General features: G+C 39.8%; 1 protein-coding gene across 1 annotated transcript; it reads right to left on the bottom strand.

Moving 5' to 3' along the window:
• Positions 1-2,585: 2,585 nt before the first annotated feature.
• On the bottom strand, positions 2,586-16,826 carry mpi (mannose phosphate isomerase). Its single transcript, XM_039809184.1, has 9 exons — positions 16,763-16,826; positions 15,837-15,964; positions 13,962-13,988; positions 13,786-13,872; positions 8,403-8,544; positions 7,680-7,859; positions 6,349-6,522; positions 3,689-3,897; positions 2,586-3,395 (listed from the first exon to the last, which is right to left on the bottom strand). Exons 1-9 carry the CDS (start codon positions 16,776-16,778, stop codon positions 3,177-3,179), a joined length of 1,182 nt encoding a protein of 393 aa, XP_039665118.1. The 5' UTR covers positions 16,779-16,826; the 3' UTR covers positions 2,586-3,176.
• Positions 16,827-17,937: the final 1,111 nt, after the last annotated feature.

The raw sequence follows: 17,937 nt of genomic DNA, 5'->3' as shown, positions 1-17,937 counted from the left end.
CTCCGAGGACCCCATAGGGGTCCCGGACCCCCTGTTGAAGTTCTCTGGTTTAAACAACAAACTGTACAGATCCAACAAAAAACAAGGAGTTGAGATGGAGGAGTAATGGAAGCAGGCTTTATTAAATCACATTTACATACACGTTCTCTGCAGTCTCAGACGACAGCATCACCATATTAAACCATTTTAAAATGCTAAACCATGCCCTCATTAGAGAAATATTCCAAAAATTGTTCTCACTATAGTTAAATAAAACCATGAAGGTAAAACAGTGTGGCCTTCAGCTTTGTGTGCATTTGAAGGCCATGAGTCAAAGGAAAAATAAATTCTGTGCAAAGTCCTAGACGTACAGTATTCAAACTAAAAAGGTGACGCAAAGCAAGATCAGTAACAAAAGTCTGTGATGGTTAAATTAAAAGTTAAAAATCTAAATCCGATAATGTTTGAAACAGTGACCTCTACAACTTTACTAAATTAAACCATTTTGACAAGACGGCAAATAGTAGGTTGTTTGTTGACAAAAATATTTGGAGGCTCTACAATTCTAGAGATAAAGGAAGTTAATGGTTCTATAATCGAAAAAATCCCTGGATTTTTACTATAAACATCCCTCTCTTGAAAAGTCTTCCATTTCTGAACAATTTCAGCAACAAACAAACAATGTTTTAGTGCATCTTCATTAGGGACAAGCTTACAGATCCACCTCCATCACTAACGTGGTCATGAAGTAGGTCAAAGCGTTACCAGCGTTGGCTCGTTTCACTCTAGTCATTCATTCAGGTCAACTAAGGTAAATATTTAGTCACTGGTAGGCTGGCAGGCAGATAGATCATTGGTTCTCAAATATTGAATTCAAGATAACCCATACAAATTATTACAACAAGAAAATCCACTCCATGATTGACTGGATTCAGATGGACCCTGGTTTGAACTGGAATATTATGGAGAAATTTGCACCATACTGACATAATCTAGTTACAATATTGTAGCAATATGTTGGAAAAGATTTGACTGTCACGATTAACTCACCTCGTGATATAATGTTCAGGTAAATACCTCGTACAGCGCTGTTTCAGAGTTCATATTTCTTAGTATGTAATGTCAAGTATCAGTACAAACAACAAAACATGCAAAGTCTGTAAAAACAATGGTTTTAAAATACTCGGAAATACTGACTAAGTTTCCTCTTATAATACTCTAAATTGATTGCAGCATTTTGTTCTACAACTGTACAAGATGTGGACGTGTTAACAGGTTTGGGTCAAATTGTATAAATATGCAACAAGCAGCAGTAGTAGGACAACATTAGTCATATATGACTTTTAAAGTTTGAATTAATATGCAATTCTGATTCCCATGTAGTCGTGCTTACTGGGACGGCCATGGTTAGAGGCCCTCTTTGTTTTTTTATCTTTATGATTGTTTACTACTTTGAGGAGAAGTTTCCAGACTGTAAACATGCGCTGGTAACAGTTAACAGCAGTGATACTTTCCAGGGTCAACTTCACTGTGACAGTTAAGATTGAAAAGGCCCTCTCCAGTATCACTGCTTTAAATCAAACATGCACAGGCATCTCAGTATTACACTACTGTTGATATACTAACAATGTATTTTCCCCCCCAGAGGTGGATAATTACTTGTTAAAGCTAATCTAAAATGATGAAACCGTTAGTTTGCACCAGTGAAAAGACTAACTGCTGGCTCATATAACAGACATGCTCAGTCCTCAACAAGGTGGCTCTGGACTGTAGTTGTACAAAGCAGTGAGTGGCAGTGTACTGCACCAGTGTAAACATATCCCCCACCCTGTTTCAGTGCTGTTTGAATGTATATTAATAGGATAAAAACATGCAGCTGTTAGTGTGTGTTAGGAATAAAAAGGAAAACTTACAGAAACACTGAAGGACCAATTACAAAGAAAAATGCACATTGACAATATTTTAAGGTGATTTTGGTAGCCTTTTCCAGGCTTTCAACAATCACACTCCTCATCAGTGGATGGAGTTTGCTCTGTTGTGAAGATTTCTTTTTTTTTTGGAAAACTATTTCACCAAAAGTTTGAATTATTAGCTGTTCTAGAGCTTTTCGTCAGATAGTGTTTACCCTGTTATAATGGAACCGCAGATTTTCACATTTTCATTTCTTCTGAGCAGTTAAAGAACAGCTACTAAACTGACCTTATGAGGTTATTTTTCTCAACTGCGGTTTCCAAGGTCAAGAATAAACTTTCATGCAACATTTCAGGCTCTCAATCTTCATCATAATCAAGTCAAGTCGGCGAAACGGTGTCATGTGCAATTTTTATTTATTTCTATCTGGTCCTGTTCAGTGTTGTTGACATCTTTTACTTTTTATTGTTAGTATGGGTCCTCTGTGTAGCACCTATAAAGAATTTGGGATATGCACATCTTCTGCTTTTTAAAAAAAGATGTCATTGCTAGGGTTGGGCATCGTTTAGATTTTAACGATTCTGATTCCAATTCCGATTCTTCTTTTCGATTCCGGTTCTTATCGATTGTCGATTCCGGTTCTTTGAGGGGTGGAGTTGAAACGGGTCACATGCTTATTTCACAAATAAGAGGAAAGTTTTATTTTGATTCAATGGTGGGTTGCAGTTTTACCGGGCTTTTTCCAACGTAAAATAATGCCACACTAGAGCGCCGCTTACTGTGCTCCGTGGCTGCAACACAACAAGCACCTGGCCACTAGGGAAACCTAAACTTGCGTATGTTAAATTTGGAACCTATGATCAGATTTGAGACCAAATCCTCCAAACGATTCCAATAAAGAAACGATTCCACTGGAATCGTAATTGTTGAAACGATTCCAAGTAGGAATCGGTTCTCAATGCCCAACCCTAGTCACTGCACCACTACAGGTAAACAAGTTCTAACCAATTAAGATCCAGCAGCAATGGATTACAGCTGGATTTTTAAAGCGAAAGAACTTGGGCAGCGACTAGTGCAGTCTGCAGGTGGATTCAGGTTTGGGGGAGCAGCGGGCACAGACAATGTGTTTGAAAGCTCCTTTAACATACTACCTACTAAAAAGTGCACAGCGATCATCATCATCATCATCATCATCATCATGACTCAATCCTTAATGTAGACCTTTCTGATTCAAACCAGAGGAAACCAAACACAGGTAGTATGAGCTTTCACACACAGACTCACGCCTACAGGAGGCAGCATGCTCGGAACATGTTCATCCCTGACTGGGAGGTGATGTGCAGGGAGACGCTCTCATTGGCTGAGACAAACAGGACAGTGCCCCGCCTCAGTGTGACGTCAGAGAGGGCGGCAGCGGAGGTTGCCGTGGCGTCGCCTTCGATGACCAGGAGGATGCTGGCGCTGTCGACCGGAGCCACAGTGTACTGCTTCACCGAGGCTGGGACCTGCAGGACAGATGGGACGGAACAAGGTGAGAACGTTTCTGGATGCAACTTCATTAGACATTACTAATAATAATGTATCATACCCCTGGGTAGGGCTGGGTACCGAACGTCGATACTTTTATGGCACCGAAAAAAATACTAAAAATCATTTATCTTTCGGTGCCAAATATGAGTTCCAAAAGCGTCTGAGCGCAAGCTTATCTGTCCTCTCTGCATATTGACACATCATTTTTTAATTACACCTTTGCCTCGTAATGGGTAATCATTTAGTTAGCTGAGGTTTCCTACTGTACCTGTATTCTCATTACAGTAAAGTCTGGCACTGGGGGGTCGTACAGGGACACACAGGGATCTGAAGCGTCCTGGACACATGGGAAGATTTTGGAGCTGGCGGGGGCTGGGCTGTAGTTCAGCATCTCACACAGCGTGTTGACATCAATGTATTTCGGTGTCAGACCGGCCCTCACCGTGTTGTCTGAGCAGGCCATACACTCGATACAGTCTAGATGGATGGAGGAATAGACGGAAAAGGAAAGCAAGTTTTAAATAAGCTAAGTGGGCAGTCTACCCTGCTTCAAATGGAGAAAAAAAAATCAATTCTCAAATACTCTTACAATGTTAGATACAGCTTAGACCAGCCTGTGGGGTTAAATGCATTACAGGAGCTATTTCTTCTCCTCCACATGCCTTATCTACTTTTATAGTACCGTAAGTGATTTCCCAGAATGCCTTTTGACAGCGGGTGTGAATTTACACACAACTGCAGGATGAACATGTAGGTGGACAGGAACAGTGATAGCAAAGGCAACACTGCCAGATAAAGGTGGACTCCACCACTAAACACAACAAATCTTACAGCTCCAAAAACATTAAAAACACATGAATGAACCACACCATTACACTAGCCAACATGTCTCTTCATTAACACACACACACACTTTTTTTATTTTGACTTAATCCCACACACACTGTCCAGCTGCTGGAAATTCGCACATGGCACCAAATGTATATTAATCCACAACTAAAAAATAGTCCCAAATAAATGCACATTTTACTCCTGTTTGAGTAATGTTTGCTAAAAACTAGTGGCCAGCTGTTTTAGAAAATTACTGAGCCTCTTAAAGATGTATGTACTCAGTAGGTACCAATTGGCTTGGGACAGGGTGCCCCAGACAGGGGAGGAAAGTCAGAAAGGATTTACACATTGTCAATTTTTGGCTTCATGGGATCGGTTGACAATAGGGCTGCAGCTATCGATTCTTTTTGTAATCGATTAATCTAGCACTTTATCGATTGATTAATCGGATAATTTCTTTTTTTGTGTTTTTAAACAACCCAAACTAGGGAAAAAAGCAACATTTTTGGAAAAAAGCTACATTTGTATTGCCTACATTGCTTACAATATGATCTCTCAAAAAACTAAACATATTAAGTGCATTTAAGTGCCATATTACATTGTTTTTAAAGATTTATTTTTTCAAATTATATCATCCTCAAACTAAGGCATACATTAAACATACACAAACATTACATTAAGTTGTGCAACTTAACTTTCAGAACTACAAGTTTACAAGTGAGACTGATCTGTATATACAGTAGGCCTATATGTAAATATTAGTTATACTCAACCTATTTTCATTTATATATTTGATTATAATGTCACACAGCTCTGTTACACTTATGCTATCAGATCGTTGATCAGCTGTTTCGAGAGAGAGAGAGAGAGAGAGAGAGAGAGAGAGAGAGAGAGGGAGAGGGAGAGGGAGACGCAGACTCTTTAGATCAGATCGTGGTCACCACTACGTATTTTCTTGTCTTTGATTGTGGTAGTTGTTGTGTTTAGTGTAGTTTCATCGTCCATACAACTCTGTGATTTACTTTTGTCGGGTCCCCTTCGTGGAATGGATGATTAAGTTAGACTCCATGTTTTCTGTTGAGATGCTAAAGCACTGACGTCGTGCTATTATCGTGGTAAGCTAATTTGTTTTTGCAGTAGACACACTGTACAGAGTTTTAGTTTTAATTACGTTTGAACTGATTCCAAACTTTGGACCCTTTCTGTCGTTTTCTCCAGCCTGTCTCTTCTCTTAGCCCCTCGCTATTTACACTCTAGCATGTGTCGTGAGCAGCAGACTGAGCCGCGTCTGTGCGACAGTAATAATGCTCCGTGCGGAAACACCGTCCGTCAGCGATACAACGTTGGTAACATTGATTTAACGAAGCTTCGAGGCGAGGCAAGTCATTTTGCATCGAGGATTTTTTGTAATCGAATTATTCGAGTTATTCGAGGAATCGTTTCAGCCCTAGTTGACAATAAGAAAAATATCGGCCTTATCCTTTAATACTACTGCAGCTTCTCTGTCATACAGCAGCACCGGAGAGACGCTGGAGTGACAACAATGTAGGAATTTGTTAGGGAAATTATGATACGTTCTCTGTTATTTATTAAACTGTTTGCATATAATAATATTATAGTGATTAATATTCTTCCCTCTCTGTTAAATTAAACTATTTGCATAGTAAGAAACCATAAAACTACTTGCCCCTACAAGATAACATGGAGTCATTGGCTATCTTGACTGGGGCCCGAGGACAGAACATGTGTCTCTCTAACCAGATAAAGGGGACGCCATCGAGTCTGACCAGATAGACGAAAGGACATCTAAACTGACAAGGTAGACAATTGACGACATCAAATTCTGTTATGATTGTATTTCACACATAAATAAGCTAGGTTTATGTTAGTCACTTTCTGTACTTATGCTGTGAGTGCTGTAAACTGACCCTACCTGCAAGTAAACAAAACTGATATAACTTCAGTGGTTCCGTCTGTCCTTTGATAATGTAAATTATTCTAACAGAATTTGGCCACATTCTACCATTGTACTCATTCGGCCTGGATAAGATCCATAGCACTAAATCTCATGAATATAAACAAAAAGCGTCATCTGACCTCCGTAAAGGTAAGCGTGAGGCTCGTTGGCTCCCAGAAACATGGCCTGGCCTGGATCCAGGACAATGTGGTTGAGAAAGTAGATGGAGAAGCAGCCGATGTCTCCGGGATACTGGGAGTGGAGACGGAGCAGCATATCCCCGTTGCTGCTTGATGTGTCCTTCCCTGCTGCACCTGCACGGGTCATAAACACCCACGAGTGTGATAATGCCAGTTAAACATGTTTCAAAAGATCAGTGCCTTTTATAAAATTTGTTTTAAAAAGGAACACGCCGACTTATTGGGAATTTAGCTTATTCACCGTAACCCCCAGAGTTAGACAAGTCGATACATACCCTTCTCATCTCCGTGCGTGCTGTAAGGCTGTCTGACGGCTCCAGCATTAGCTTAGCCCGCACAGATCCTGCAGGTAACTGGTTCCAACTAGCCTACTGTCTGACTTGGACAAAGTGACAAAATACCGCCAACATGTTCCTCTTTACATGTTGTGATTTGTAGAGTCATGACGCGTACAAAAACAACGTAACATGAGACACAGCCATTCTCAGACAGGCTTGCTGCGAGCATATCACCTCACGCCAAGTACTATATTCTTCCGCCTGAGAATATAGTTCCCGGTTTGTTTTACGGTTAGAAGATGGCTGTGTCTCATGTTACGTTGTTTTTTGTACACGCTGTGACTCTAAAAATCCCAACATGTAAATAGGAACATGTTGGCGTTATTTTGTCACTTATTCAGAGCAGTAGGATTACTGGAACCATTCAACTGCCTGTTCTGTGATGGGCTGATGCCGCTGGAGCCGTCAGACAGCTTTACAGCACGCACAGAGATGAGAAGGGTATGTATCGACTTGTCTAACTCTGGGGGTTACGGTGAATAAGCTAAATTCCCAATAAGTCGGCGTGTTCCTTTAAAGCCCCCTATTTGTAGGATTAGAAAAAAAGTCTGATGTTGGTGCCTCCTGGTGGTATTTTAGTGTCCTAACTTGCAGCTGTATTTTCTAACCCTGCAAGGATGCTGGCCCTCCTCTGTATTAGTTTTTAGGTGAACTTCAGTAAGACAACTTGGTGGCGGTGTGCATATCTCTCTTTCTAACCCACATGCATCAAATACCAGATTGTTTCCACATATTGAGCAATCCTCTCATGGTCAAATAGACTGTGCGCGTGCAACAGAGAAAAGCACTGGATGCAATGCTACACATTTACCTCCGCACTCTGGTACTGCTTAATGACTAACCAACTAAACTAACTGAATAAAACCAGGGATTTGGCATTTGTTTTCTGCCGTTAGAAGTTCCATCATTAGCTACATCCCTCCGCCTCCTCACCCTCTTCTGTGACTCTCTTGACCAGCATGTTGAGCTGATCTACGAACACCTTCTTCTCACAGTTCATCATCCTGGTGAAGCACTTCTTCAGCACCTGGCTCGTATGAACCGCATCTCCCATGCTGCACAGCAGCTCGCCTGCTGCCTCGTTGCCCACCAGAGCATGGAACTCTGGGACAGCTGATGGACGCACAAGCGCGCACACACACACACACACACACACACACACACACACACACACACACACACACACACACACACACACACACACACACACACACACACACACACACACACACACACACACACACACACACACTTCGATTATGATTATCATGTCAGCGATTCAATTCGATTCGATATCTCGATGCATCATGATGCGTCAAATACATTTTTCTATTAAAGCCATGTAGGATATTTAATTCATAGCTTTTCAAGCTTCAAAAACAAAACATTCTGCAGTGCTCTAATACTAAATAAATTGGATACATAAAACTACAGCACTGAGCACATGGCACTTCCTGAAAGGGCAAAACATAACAGAATATGTAAACAGAAAGGTTGTTAGGCCTACATTAAATTGTAAACAGAAATAATCGATTATGATCCTGCCGATTATCGATGCAGCATTGTCCATGTCCCCGATTCGATGCATCGATTATTTGATTAATTTCAACACCATAAAACAGCATCGTTTCCCCAGTAACTACCTGTAAAACTCACATTTAAGAAATCCCAGGATCTCCTCCACTGGTCTGAAGCCACAGAGGCCCTGAAAGCGGGTGAGAGCAATGGCCATCTCCGGCTTGTGGTTGTTGTCTGGATAGTGCTCCGGAAACTGAGCATGGAGACGAGCAGCTAACTCCTGACCAAATGACAGAAAAGGAAGAGGGTTACTGAAAAAGGGAAGAGAGGGAAGAAAGCGTGTAGGCTAAACTCTATTCCGTTCATACACAAAGCCAATGGTTATACTGTTCAAACCAACTGGCCAAATACACTATACGGAAAATATTAGCATGCCATTCATGTATGGAGTTATATTCCTATCTTTAATCAAGAGCGCATTCTTTCAATTTGAGAGCATTTCTCACTGATATTACGTTCAGATTTTGTAATAATTTCCCTCAAAACCTTGCTCTCACACTCAAATAGTCACTGCTCGCTTGGATTTGCTCTGCTTGTGCTCAAAGTTTGTGCTTCGGCTTTGATTTTCTCTGCTTGTGCTCAAAGTTGTGCGGGCTGCTGGATTTGCTCTGCTTGCACTCAAACTTTCTGCTTGGACTCAGATATGTTGTTGTTTGGACAGATTTCCTGCTCTCAGCTTTGAACCTTCTCCCGGCACTCAGGCTGATTCTGCTCACTTGCAAAGTTTCTGCTCTCGGATTTCTCCTGCGCCTTGGATTTTTGTGTGTTATAACCCTATCAAAAGTCAACAACCAATAGAATGCCAGCTGTAGTGTTGACCAATGAAATGATCCCAACCCCGCGTTAGGGTGCGCGCTCACTTTACTTTAGAACGTCTGTTGAGGGCGGCTGCACTGTAACCTGACTGTAATCAAGTTTATATATCCCCGCCGCGTTTATAGCTTTATTATAAGTATATGTCAACAATGTGCACAGAATGGTCGACGCACTTTCACCTGCACCCGGCAGCGAAACGGGAGAAAGCTTTGAAGTGGGACGTATGAAGTTATGTCCACAACTACGAAGGTGAGTAACATAACTTAAGCACCTAGCTAGCTAGCTAGCATATGGCCTAGCTTGATGTCCAGAAACAAATAGAGGTGGTTTAATGTACCTAAACAATGATCAATGATTACCAAATTTCTCTCTCATATTGCTCCTCATAACCACTGAAAACTGTCAAAGAAATCTAACCCAAAGTCCAATTATTATGGACGTTATGTGACTGATAACTGATTGATATCTGATTGATCATTGTTTAGGTACATTAAGTTACCACGCGCTTTTTCACGTTAACGCGTTAGAATGTCCCGCTGCTGTTGAGGGAAACTGTAGTCTATAACTTCCTGACGAATTGATCGTCCCATTTTTGTCCCCTTTACATAATAAATATGGCTATGAAATGGAACATGAAATACATAAATGAGGCAATACATATATAGGCATTAGTCATTATAGTTCAATAGCCTAAATACATATGTTTTACTTATATTTATTTCCGGGGACTTTTATTTATTCCGTCTATTTATATGCACGTTATATTCAAAGGAAGTTTAGTTATCTCACAGGCTCAGACTAAAAGCAGCAGCAAGCCTGCCTGACATCAGTGCATAGCATATCACTGCAAAGTAAATAAAATATGAATAACATGAAGCGCGGTAGATTCCCAAGGTCAGCTAGAGCGGGTAACGCAGCTCTGCAGACGGACCAGAGTCAGTCAGCACCGGAACCAACCGCGGGACCAAGCTCACAGGGCTGGTAGCTAGCTGCTAGCTAGCTGCAGCAGCTAATATTAGAATATTAGACCCAGCACCCGAGGTCTGATCCCCATGATTTAAAACGAAAATCAAATAACCATTTGTTTTTAATACCTGTTTATGAAATGAAAATCAAATGAACGAAAAAGTACACGGACCCAGTCTGTTAAGTACAATTTCACCACTAATAAAACAGATCTAGAGATGATATGCTTTATTTGCAACTTAAATGTAATTTTTTAATTAATACAAAGCAAACTGAGCAGAAAGAACAAGTATTTTGTTGGTTTGTTTCTCTTCTTCCAGGTGTGACTTAAGTACCGTTGAGCTGCATCACAGCTGCACTATGTGCATGGACCTGTGCCAGTCAGCACATCACTCACCTGTGTGCAGAGGACAGGCAGCAGTAGCAAAAACCAAGAAGGTTGGCAAGTCTGATAATAATGCAATTGTAAAAATAATAATAATATAATAGTAAAATCATGTTACATACACTTATGTTTCTTGCTTAAATTCACAGGGTGCACAACCAGGCCTGGGAGAGGAAAAATTACTGATGTCCACAAAACCAAATCAGAGAAGGTAAGGTAAGATAGTAATGATGTTAAAGCCGAGCTATACACCAATAAAATTTTTATGTCTATGAATCTGTCTTTAATAGGAGCATACTATACAAAGACAACAGTGGAGAGTTCCTGGATCGGTCTGTCCTCAAAGTGCCAGAGATCTACAAGGACTTCCACCCTTTTCTGCACCATCAGCTGATAATCAAAGTGATAAAAGAGAGAAAATTATTGTTTTCTCTGTTGACATGAATAGGTGCCTGTAATGTCTGTCCATATATTCAATCAATTCAATAAATGTTGATAAGTATCACTGCTATTTCTTAAATCATTGTAGTTTTCAGAGCAATAAGATACAGATGATTAAAACCATGTTCACATTTGCAACAAATTAAAACCCTGATCAAGGCAAATTGTTTTTCATGTTCCATAACATTTATAAAAAAAAAACAGTACAATTAAATTTACCAGAGCTGACACTTGGTAAATAGCTTTAATTTACCTTGTCAAAACAATGAGTAATTCATAACAAATTGCACAATATTTGACACAAAACCTTAAAAGTGTATGGTTCATACTACGGTGAAGCAGTACAATGTGCCTATAGGATTTACTGTAGCAGGAACATTGATATTGGCAAACAGATGACCCAGGTTCAGGTGAGTTTGTGAGCAGGGTTATGAATAAAGATAAGATAGGCCTAGTGTTCACAAGAGGGATGATTCAGGTATGGCAACACAAATTAAGAATAATTCAATTAAATAGGAGGTATGTACAACTAGTAGAAGATAAATTAACTATACAAGAGCAATTAAGGTAAAGTTTTGAGGTGGCAAGCTAAAGTATAGTCAATAGCATGGAGTCAAGTCAACAGTGTACACCAGAATAATATATACTGTGATTAAGTAATGATACTTACTGTTGTCTGTACTAATATAACACAAAAAAATAATACAGTGTTTGATGCAGTATGGAGAACAACCAAGTCCCATATGAACCCAAGAGACTTTAAGTGCAGCTGTTGATGATGTTCACTACAAACAAAACTTGCAGATGGTTGTAGTCTGTAGCCAGTCATACAGTAGGTAGATCTGGAGCAGATGGTTGTAGTCTGTAGCAAGCCGTACAGTAGGTAGATCAGGAGCAGATGGTTGTAGTCTGTAGCCAGCCATACAGCAGGTAGATCTGGAGTAGCAGGGTGAATTCTAGCTATCATGGGTTGGTGATATGACACACAGATCAACAGGGTCAAACCCTCAGCCCCACCTGGATGAAAAGAAAGTAAAACAAAATACTTGTTTTTTCAGTTCAGTTTGCTTTGTATCAATTAAACAAATAACTGCTATTTAAGGAGCAAATAAGAAACCATATCATTTCTAGATCTGTTTTTATTATAGTGATAAAATTGAACTTAACATTACGTTTTATACAGATTGCTATGAATCTATTTTCAAACTAATGTTATATGAAGGAATGAAGACTAAATTCTGATGAACAACAAACAACAGTGATGCAAAAACTGACACAAACAATCCAGTTTCTTGTGTTCTTTCAGTTATATTACAGTTTATGTTTTACTACTGGCTCTAACATGAAATTAGCCAAATCCCAGGAACATGGTTAACCAAACGAGGAAAAAATACAAAGTAGGGTCATCACATATACACACACTGTCCGGCCATATGTCGTTCCAATCTAGCTAGCTATACAATAAAGAACATATATTTGTTTCTGGACATCAAGCTAGGCTATATGCTAGCGCCATATGCTAGCTAGCTAGCTAGGGCTAAGGTTATGTTACTCACCCTTACTCAGTATAGCTCGGCCCCACTTCAAAGCTTTCTCCCGGTTCTGACGGGTGCAGGTGAAAGCGCCGACCATTCTGTGCACATATTTTGACATATACTTATAATAAAGCTATAAACGGGCGCGGGATATATAAACTTGGTTACAGTCAGGTTACAGTGCAGCCGCCCTCAACAACGTTCTACAAAGTAAAGCGACGACCCTCAACGGGGTGGGATCATTTCATTGGTCAACACTACAGCTGGCATTCTATTGGTTGTTGACTTTTGATAGGGTTATTACACACAAAAAATCCAAGCGCCGGAGGAGAAATGCGGAGCAGAAACTTCGCAAGTGAGCAGAATCAGCCTGAGTGCGAGGAGAAGGTTCAAAGCTGAGAGCAGGAAATCTGTCCAAACAACAACATATCTGAGTCCAAGTAGAAAGTTTGAGCACAAGCAGAGCAAATCCAAGCGCGAAAGCAAACTTTGAGCACAAGCAGAGCAAATCCAAGTGCGAGCAGTGACTATTTGAGTGTGAGAGCAAGGTTTTGAGGGAAATTATTTCCAAAATCTGAACGTAATATCAGTGAGAAATGATCTCAAATTGAAAGAATGCGCTCTTGATTAAAGATAGGAATATAACTCCATATTCATGGTTCATTCTTAAACTACAGTATTTAAATCATGTTCAATACAGTATTTCCATACGTAGATTTGTGCATAGCACTCTCATAACAATACTGATTAAATTTGCCTTCAACTACTTTCAGTGTCCTTAGTTCCAAAAAGACATTTCAAGAGACCACAACATAAAGAGTTTAAGCTTTGAACTGAACCAACTAACTACTGGTTGAACAGTGGATTTTGTTTAATGGGAAAGAACCTCTCATTTTAAGCAACTATACGAAATAATACAAAGATACTTTGACAGTTCAAATTACATTGCAAATCAAATAGGTATTAGCTTCCCCAATCACTCAGCCCTCTTCTCTTAAAAAAGGCAACATGTCTTAAGAGTAGTCCAACGATTAAAATCGATGCAGCAGAACCAGAAATATCATTGTTTTCATTTCATTTTATGAAAACGTGGGGGCTACAAAATACCCATAATCCACCTCGACCACCGATAGTTAATTCTGAGATTTGGACGTGCTGATTCTTGAGTGGTGAAGTTTATCACAATTAATGATTTCTGGTTCATATTTGAATCGGCTGTAGTCAAACGCAAAAAACAGTGCACTGTTTTAATCCATGCTAAATAATTTCCCAATTCTGAATATTGAGCCATTTTACGCATTTACGTTTGTGTACTCACTCTGTTGGGGTGGGCCTGTATGGACAATGCTGTGTTGACAGAAAGGACTTTGAAGAGGAAGGGCAGCTGGCCCGGGGGGGGGGGGGGCTTGGGGGGGGGGGGGGGGGGGGGGGGGGGGGGGGGGGCCCGGGGGGGGGGGGGGGGGGGGGGGGGGGGGGGGTTTTTTTGGGGGGGGCCCCTTTTGGGTGGGCACCCATCCACAGCTGGAAGAGATAGCATTTTCAAGTTAGTGTGTTGAGGCAGTAGACCCAAGGTTACAGAAATAAGTTTGTGACTGGAAAGTTGATGGGTGAAAATCCTGATCTAACTGGAAAAATATAAATTGGACAGTGAATGTGAAATTTAACGAGTGCTTAATCCTGATTATAACTAATATATATAACTAATATACTGTAAGTAGTAAGTATAACTAATCCCAGAATAAATAAAATGGTTAGAGAAATTTTGATTTACATACTTTCTCTCTTGTTATTATTAAACTGTTGCATAGAATAATATTATACTGAATACTCTAAACAAGATAACTGGAGCCATTGCTTGTCCTTGTCTAAAGCACGGGGTGTTCCTGAGGGCATACATGCCCTCTCAGACCAGACAGGGGAGACGTCATCGACTCTGACAAGATAACAATTGACGACATCTACTATGTATCATGATTTATTACATTTATTATAAAAAGCAGCTGTAGAGAGCTTTTCGTTAGGTCACTTCTGTACTCATGCTGTGAGTACTGTAACTGCCTCCTTGTTGGGTTCTCAAGTAAAATGAACTTTAATATTTCTTCAGTGGTCTCTATTCTCGATAATATAATTATTCTATTTTTTTATTTTATTTTTTTTAAACATGGCAGTTCTGTTACTTCCCTCTTTTATCCTCGGTTAACAAGGTTCCTAAGGGAGTCCCAATTATCCCCAGGCCCGCTGAGAGAAAGGCCTGGTGTTTTACATTTACATTAAATCAATGTATTTAAAGGATATGAATGTATCTCAGTGAGTGTAATTCACTCTGTGTTAGTGCTACACTAATGCCTTAAATGTAAATGAAGGAAACGGTCTCTCAAGCACACACACTTTTTGACTGCATCAGTGAGGCTCAAACCTGTAGCCTTTCTAACAACAGATTGTCATTGATTCTCTTTTTTTTTTTAATTCCCACAGATTACTTGTTTTTTTAAATCATGTTCTATTGTATTAACATATTGCTGCTTTTTAAATAAACCCTGTCATGTTGCATAACAATGCACACACGGTTTAAACTTGTTATCACTGCTCGGTTATGTCCATTCCCTGGATGCAAAACAAATCTAATCAATAAAAACACTGGAATGCAACTGAATAAATGTATAGACAAACAGGCATCATGCTAATTTCACAACTAACATTTATGGTAATAATAGGGATTCAACATAATAGGGATAAAACTGTTAGCCTAACATGTTGCAGACTCATAAATCAGATACTGTAATGCAGGATTAGACATCCATACCGCCCTCTGACTATAAGCATGAACTATTATATAACCAACCATGGCATGTGACATGTGGCTTACTCTACGTGAAAATGTCACCACTGCCATAACCTGAACTAATGACCTTTATGACAAACCTTGCAGAGCTGTTGTAGCTAAATAAAGAAAGACTTGTGAAAGGCATGGAGAGAACAAGGCTCTTTGCCAACACGCTGCACAATAACACAACATTTTAAACTCTGTAAATGATACCAGTTTCACACGGCTCATCTGATTTGTCCTATTTGGAAGGAGTGATGGAAGGAAAAGATGCTGACAATGGGTGTTACCATCTCCACACAAGTGTAGTTATCCTAACAAGCTACACTAAATGTCTAATGGGGATCCTTTAATTTTAATTTCAAATAATTTTTGGGGAATTATATTGCAACCTGCAATTTGTAGTCAAAACATGTTCATGCATTTTATATATCTGTATGTTTGCCAGTCATCTTAAACAGATACAAATACACCACTATCAGAGGGTCTTGCTGAAGGACCAGTCTAGTGATTTGAACCAGTACCTTTCCCAGTAATGACCTTACCTCTGCATAGGGCTTGCCATCCGCTACAACAGCTACTGGATCTCCACCAACCACGAGTTTGGCCACTTCACTATCCAGCCCGACCTTCCCCCACGCATAATTTTGCACGGCACAGGTCAGAGGAAACACTGAGGAGAGACCAAATTTAGTGTGGCAATTCTTAAAACAAAAAGTGAATACAGAACTGAATGGAGTATAATCAAGGGGCCTTTAATCCCTTTTAAACTTTGCAGGTGTAGGTCTACATCATTTGTACCTGAGTCTGTGTGTCTATCACTGATTGTCTAACTACCTATTACATTATCACACTGTTACCCCATGTAAGTAGGAGACAGGAGAAAGCAGGTATTCCAAAGCACACAGTTTGGAATAAAGTCTGCTAAAGCTGCTCAGAGCAGCTGCGAAGTTTACTTAGGCGTGGCATATGTTGACAGGGAGAAATAATCGCGTACAGCCTGCCTTATATGTACCCTCACTACAAAACAGCAAAACAGGGGAAACGGATTCCGCCGGGGATTCATTATTTGCCAGCTGACGATGCAAAGTCCATTGACAGAAACGCACACAGTAAAGCAGGTTCACATTTGCGAGGCTGCACTAGTCTGTTCCCCGGTTTGTATAAAATGTAGCTATACCTTGCGTATGGCTGTAACGTTTTGCATATGATATGTCGTCAAACGGCCTATCTACATGTTATTTCACTGGGGCGCTAACAGTGCTGCTCTAAACACTAACGTTGAACAAAACGCCGGCTGAAATATTGATGTGGATGCTAAACAACGAGCTTTTTGGTTCAACCTCATCGTGCCAAAAACCTGTATCAGGTATCATGTAATATAAATAAAGCGTTGCACCATTAGCTAGCTAAATGTTTATCGACGGAACAGAGGATTTAAAACAGTTATGAAGGAGAAGAGCTCACTCACCTCTCACTTCCTCCATGGCTGCAACGTCGGCTGTCAGACCCGTTGGTGACGTCACGACTCGGCTCGCGACTTCGTAGATTTTTTTTTTTTTTTTTTTTTTCTCAGTTAATTTTATTATTAGGAAAATTCACAAAAAGGAATGGGCGGACTCCAAACCAAAGGTTGGACTTGTTTATTATGATCAAGAACTGCATTAATATGGCAACAATATAAGAGACCTTAAAAATAATAAGGCACTAAGACTAACTTTGTCTAATCTATGCTATTTAACTATTAGTATTTTTTTCATATTGCTCGCAAAAATCCTTAAAGCTGTACAGAAGCTTGATTTATTGGTATTTATATATTGCAAAGAAAAAATACATAATGTTTGATATTCTGATTATTATTTATGTATGCTGCGCATTTTTATATTTTGTTTATCTATTTATTTCATGTTAACTATTAACTTATGTTATCACTACTAAATCATATTATATAGTGGTATCATATTATATACGCCATGACTCTTGTAATTCTTTCTTTAATGGTCTTGTATAGTTTCTATTCTTTCTTTTTTAAACCATGTATTTATTGAAATGTTTGTACATTTTACAGACAAAAACAGTACAAGGCACATAACATAAAACAAAAAAAAGACCAAGGATCAAATGTAGGAGCTGTAGTATATATATATATATATATATATATATATATATATATATATATATATATATATATATATATATATATTCAATTCAATTCAATTCAATTCAATTTTATTTATAGTATCAAATCATAACAGAGTTATCTAGAGACACTTTACAGATAGAGTGGGTCTAGACCACACACTATAATTTACAAAGCCCCAACAATTACAGTAATTCCCTCAAGAGCAAGCATTAGCAGTAGCTATTGCGACAGTGGCGAGGAAAAACTCCCTTTTAGGAAGAAACCTCGGCAGACCCAGACTCTTGGTAGGTGGTGTCTGACGGGCCGGTTGGGGGTGTGATGAACAGTGGCAAAATAGTCACATTAAAGATAGTGGAACAGTGACTTTGAAGGTAGTCGTTGTAGTTCATGTTACAGCAGGACGTTGCGGGATGAAACGTGGCGCTGTAGAGCATGGGTGGATGCGGCGGACGCAGCAGAACGCGGCCGGGCGTTGCAGGGAATCGCAGAGCATGGCTCTGCGA

This window comes from Perca fluviatilis, chromosome 8 (assembly GCF_010015445.1).
Source record: "Perca fluviatilis chromosome 8, GENO_Pfluv_1.0, whole genome shotgun sequence".
NCBI classification, from domain to species: Eukaryota; Metazoa; Chordata; class Actinopteri; order Perciformes; family Percidae; genus Perca; species Perca fluviatilis.
Note: the sequence above shows the minus strand (reverse complement) of the source record. Positions and strands in the feature narration are given on the sequence as shown.

What these genes read in the sequence shown, in the direction of transcription:
- mpi (XM_039809184.1), bottom strand. An exon ending in TCACGCTTACCTTTACGGAG is followed by an intron (nt 3,898 to 6,348) that starts GTCAGATGACGC and finishes CCATCCATCTAG; the next exon opens with ACTGTATCGAGTGTATGGCC. An exon ending in TTACTGTAATGAGAATACAG is followed by an intron (nt 3,396 to 3,688) that starts GTACAGTAGGAA and finishes TCTGTCCTGCAG; the next exon opens with GTCCCAGCCTCGGTGAAGCA.